The sequence below is a fragment of the Mercurialis annua genome, linkage group LG8, assembly GCF_937616625.2.
Source record: "Mercurialis annua linkage group LG8, ddMerAnnu1.2, whole genome shotgun sequence".
In the NCBI taxonomy this organism is placed as follows: Eukaryota; Viridiplantae; Streptophyta; class Magnoliopsida; order Malpighiales; family Euphorbiaceae; genus Mercurialis; species Mercurialis annua.
Window position 1 is genome coordinate 41,680,910 of NC_065577.1, and position 5,265 is coordinate 41,686,174.

At 31.5% G+C, this 5,265-nt stretch overlaps 1 protein-coding gene across 2 annotated transcripts; it reads left to right on the plus strand.

The window, feature by feature from the left end:
* Positions 1–1,058: 1,058 nt before the first annotated feature.
* On the plus strand, positions 1,059–3,243 carry LOC126659457 (F-box protein At5g65850-like). 2 transcript variants are annotated; one of them, XM_050352749.1, is made up of 3 exons: positions 1,059–1,170; positions 1,351–1,475; positions 1,825–3,243. In XM_050352749.1, exon 3 carries the CDS (start codon positions 1,831–1,833, stop codon positions 3,055–3,057), a length of 1,227 nt encoding a protein of 408 aa, XP_050208706.1. In that variant the 5' UTR covers positions 1,059–1,170; positions 1,351–1,475; positions 1,825–1,830; the 3' UTR covers positions 3,058–3,243. The 2 variants fall into 2 exon arrangements, with proteins under 2 accessions (XP_050208706.1, XP_050208707.1); XM_050352750.2 differs by lacking the exon at positions 1,059–1,170 and having other exon boundaries at positions 1,473–1,563.
* Positions 3,244–5,265: the final 2,022 nt, after the last annotated feature.

The following is a 5,265-nucleotide window of genomic DNA, read 5'->3' on the forward strand; positions in this document are numbered from 1 at the left end:
TTCTAAAAATTCAATTTTTTTGAATATTATAATATCAAAAAAAATTATACCGCCACACTCCTTCAACCTCGCGGTCTTTATTTCGACTCTAATGTATATTCAAAATAATTAATGTTTCTTATTTAATGAATTAATATAATCAAAATTTAATTAATTTTATTGAATTGAAATAATTATTTTAAAATAAAAAAATAGTTTTTTTAAAATTTATTCGTCTTTCTCGTGACGAATCTGTTAGTCTTCCGTAGTGAGGAAGACGAACTGATGTTTGTCTTCCTCATTGAATGGCGAGGAAGACGAGGAAGACGAACGCTCGTCTTTTTTAGTGAGGAAAAGAAATCAGATCTGGTTCGTCATTCTCCTAACAAATCCGCCCCGGATTCCTAACAAGGAAGAATAAAACATACTATAAATTTTAAAATTATTATTTAGATTTCATAAAAATATTTAAATTTATAAATTAATTTAATAATAAATAATAATATTATTTCAATTTATAGGAAAAATATTTTTAATTTTTTATAACATTGAATGCTTTTTAAAAATTATACTAAATTTGAAGAAATAAATTGGTATCCTTTTTAAGTGAAAAAGGGTTGATTTAATTTTTAGGGTGGAATTAGAAACAAAATGTGCGAATTTGGGTGAATTGAATAAAATTGTAACGTCGGGTGAAACTGAAAAGGAAATGAAAGGTCAGAGTTTTTTTGGCGATTAATCCTTGATTTAATTAAGCTTAACTAGGTTTTATTGATTAGGTTTTGATTGATTTAATTAGGTTAACTTGAGTTTTGATTGATTTAATTAAAGTTAATTAAATTTAGATTGGTTGAATTAAATTATAAATATAAAATTGGTAAATATTAGAAGCATTAAGATTTTTTTTAATCTTTTTCTCTGCCACATCATCAATTAAGGCAACCTATAGCATGATGGACGGAGGGATTTATTTGTTCAATTTAGAAGCTATGATTGTATTTGTACCTAACAAGTTTAAGGGTTAATCTGTATTTTTAGGGAAACTATGAGGGTTTACTTTATACGTTTTGCTTTGCATAAACAAATTAGCTATGTACAACCTAATCAAAAACAAACGACAAGAACAATTCGCAAATAAATTTTGAAGTCTGAATAATAAGTTTTATGCGTAACCTCTGCTGATCAGTAAAGGTATTATCTTGAATCGTTAAATTGAAAGTTTGTTTGATTAATTTTATATAATTGCTTTCAAAATTCGATTCTGTGGATTATAATTAGAAGTATGGATTGTGTTGATTTGATGGATTATCAAACTAAAAGTTAACAAATTTATGCTCTAAAAGCTAACAATTCTCTGTTGTGTTCTTGCAGAGCCAGCGGGTTATTGCTCTGATTTGTATCTGATTCATGTGTTAGTGAGTTGGGTTGAGAGTTGAATTTGTATCTGCTTGTCCTGTTACTTGGACTGCCTTTCGATCCGTACTCGAACGCTACAGGCGTGCAAGTTTATCTTGGATTGTGCTTTTGTATGCGTAATTAAGATTAACACTCTCGTCGTTCTTTGAATTTCTCGATCCGCAAGTGGTGATTGAATTTCATATCTTGTTTCTTTTAACTTCAATGGATTTTTAGCTGCAACTAATTGATTATTAATCTTAAAAAGGTCTAATGGATGGGTACTGTGTTTATACGTGGACGGAGCTAGTTATTCTAGCTTAACGATTCGTGTATTAGTTGGAAAACATTTGCGCAAATAACTAATAACCTTCTACTATGCTATAAATTTGTCATTGTTTCGTTTCAATCCTCTATATATAAACAGTTCAAATGGTTTTGTTGGTTCAGGGCAGCATGGAAATTGAATGCTTCTTATGGATTGGACACCTGTGGAAGGAGGTAATGAGCATCTTCCCCGGATTGAATGGACACAATGTAAAAGCTCTTCCGGGCGAAATCATTTTTGAAATACTATCTAGGCTTCCGGCAGATGAAGTTGTCAAATGTCGCAGAGTCTCTAAAGAATGGAGGGCACTTGTTCCCACTCCATATTTTTCTCAATACCACCTTACACGAGCTTCCCCAATTGTTCTTATACATAGTATCCTACCGCAGGAACTAAGTAGTTATGACGGTAAATTGGAATTTTATTTTCTTGATCTAGGAGCTAAAAAGAACCAAATGGTCAAAAAGTATTTCACTAAGCCTTCTTTCCCCGTGCGTAAGTACTTCTATCGTATGTTTTTTAGCTGTAATGGATTAATTGTATTTGAGACAAAATATTGGAGAGCGAATTACCCAAATTTCTCTATTTACAACCCGATCACACAACAGGATATAACTTTGAAAAAGCCATTTGGGACGGGTTTTTTATGTGGTATTTATTTTCACACTTTGACGAGAGAATACAGACTGATATATACATATAAAACTTGCAATGCCAATTGCTGGCACTATGTAATATTAGCTGGCGGGGAGTGGGTAAAGCTTCAGAATGATAGTTTTGCGCCGCCTCTCAGAAATGGTCCTGTAAACATAAATGGGTTTGTTTATTGGATGATTTGGAAGAAACTTATAAACTATAAAGCTGCCTTTCCTCTTCTATGCAGTGCATCTATTATCACATTCGACACCGAAACAGAGGAAATCCGAGTTATGGCTCATCCAGGGAAGAGATGTCATAGCTGTTGCGATGAGCAACGGGATATGCAACTCTTTAATGTGGAGAACAGGTTAGTTTATGCTCGCGTATATTCGGAACTCATAAAGATCTGGGTGCTTAAAGATTCTACGAAATGGCTTTGGGCTGAAAGGTATAACATTAATCTTGATTTAACCGTGAAAAAGTTCATACCTAGACAAGGACTTCGATGCCGTCTTAGGAATCTTATATACATCCCAGATGGGCAGCTGGTAATCTTTTGGGAAAATGTAGGGTTGTTTCTATATCATCTAGAGCTGAAAACGTTCAGAAAACTGGATGTTAAAATTCGAGGATATGATTTAATGTCTTCAGTTGGGGCTTATTACAGTTTGATGTCTTACACCAAAAGCTTCGAGTTTTGGAGTAAAAATGTATGATAAGTTTTGCTGTCATTCTCAGTTATTCTTTTGTTGTTGGTTGTTGATAGTGATCAGGGACGGAACCGGGCATATAGTCCGAGGGGAATCCGCCCCTGTAATTGAGTTCTTTTTAGTGTTTGGCTTGTTAAATAAATTGATGTTATATTGGAGAAATTGAGCTACTGGGTATTCGTTCATTGCCAATCCTGTCCAGAACTGCATCTAAGGCTAAACATAATCCAAATGAACGATTTTTGATAGGAATGTAACCAGCTTTTGTTGTAGTATAATTATCTGAAAAATTAGCCAGTCCTACGATATACTAATTGTGCTTTCAAACTATAGCCAGTGCCAACTTTTAACAATAAAGCAATAACAATACATATTATGTTATGCCTAGCAGTCCCACTGCAATATCAAGAACAACACTAATAATTAGCAAAGCCCTAATTATTTAAAAAAACCCCACCTTAATTTTTTTTTTATACCCTGATCTTTTAAAAAAAGTCATTTGTACTCAATTTCGGATTTTTAGGTTTCATCTCTAACCAATACAAAAATATAATTGACAATTTAACGAATTAAAGGATGAAAAATTTAAAAACAATTAAATGAAAGGTTATATCATTATGTCTAATTAGTATATAGATATAAATTAAAGGATTATTTTAAACTTTTTTCAAGTGAAAAGAGGCAATTTTAATACTTTTGGGTAGAGATAAAACCTAAAAATTTAAAATTGGAACAAATGATTTTTTTACAAGGTCAAAAAATAAACGAAAAAAAAATTCAAGGTGGTTTTTTTTAAGTAATTAAGCCATTAGCAAACTTTATTTTAGTTGTTGGGGATCGATAAGGGGATGTGCACCGAACCAATTTAAGAGGAAAAAAACCGAACTGAAAATCGCCGGTTCAGTATAATTTAAGATATATATCCAGCCAACAGTAACAATAATGTTAAAATTACATAGCAAATAATATAATGCTTAGAAAGTAGAAAATAAAAAGAAACTCTACTACTAAGAATGCGAATGTAACCAACCGATCATTAGATATAGACTTAATTACTTAAAAAAAATCCACCTTGAAACATTTGTTTGTTTATACCCTGATCTAGGAAAAAGTTCATTTGTACCCTTTTTTTGATTTTTCGTTTTCAACTATACCTCAATTTTTTTTGACAATTTAATTAATTAAAGGATGAAAATATTTAAAATAATTAAATAGAAGGGTTATATCATCCTTTTTCTATTTGAAAAAATACAAATAAATTAAAAATGAAGGATTATTTTAAGCTTTTTTCTAAATAAAAAAGTTCAATTTAGTGCTTTAGGGTAGAGTTGAAAACGAAAAATCAAAAAAAAGGGTACAAATGAACTTTTTCCTAGGTCATGGTATAAACGAAAAAATATTACAAGGTGGGATTTTTTTTAAGTAATTAGGCCTTAGATATACCCAACCACTTCACATTCGTCATACATTAATTCGATCTTGTTGTATTTCAACGGGACTCGATTGCACCAATCGCCAAGAATCAGGGTCTTCCAATCAGTTGAAAAACTCTAACACTCTACCTATATCATAACGATTACACCGTAACTAAGGGTCAGGGTCTTGGTTCGATCCATTGACTAGAACAACGATAACCATAGTCTTCCTCACTGAAAAGTGGCATCAATGATCCATCGATCATGCTGTAAACACCAACACTTCCTCTACTTTTAAACGAATAAATGTGTTGAAAGTTTTCAGCAAAGTAAATGTGATTGGACTTAAATCTTGATTCATTAGATACATCAACCAAAAAAGAAAATTTATATCCCAAAAATAAAGCCTCATCTCCTAAATCACTCACCTTTTCAAATTCTCCTTTCTCAAAGTCAATCTCTTGAATTATAAATTTAAGGCAAAAATATTTAAAAACACCCCACCTTTGACTTTGTTTTCAATTGCACCACCACGTAGGAGAATTTTCAATTACACCCTGTTTAAGATTTTCAGTTTTCGTCTGTACCCCAATTGACTAAAATGACATCTTTTTATTTAGAAAAAAGTTTAAATTAATTCTTCATATACTAATTTATTTGTTTTTTTCAAATGGAAAAAATAATGATACAATCTCTCTATTTAGTTGGTTCGCTTAATTCCTTAAAAAAACCCCACCTTGCATTTTTTTTTCGTTGATACCCTGACCTTATAAAAACACCATTTCTACCCAATTTTGAG

What these genes read in the sequence shown, in the direction of transcription:
- LOC126659457 (XM_050352749.1), top strand. Translation starts at nt 1,831, where the DNA reads ATGGAAATTGAATGCTTCTTATGGATTGGACACCTGTGGAAGGAGGTA.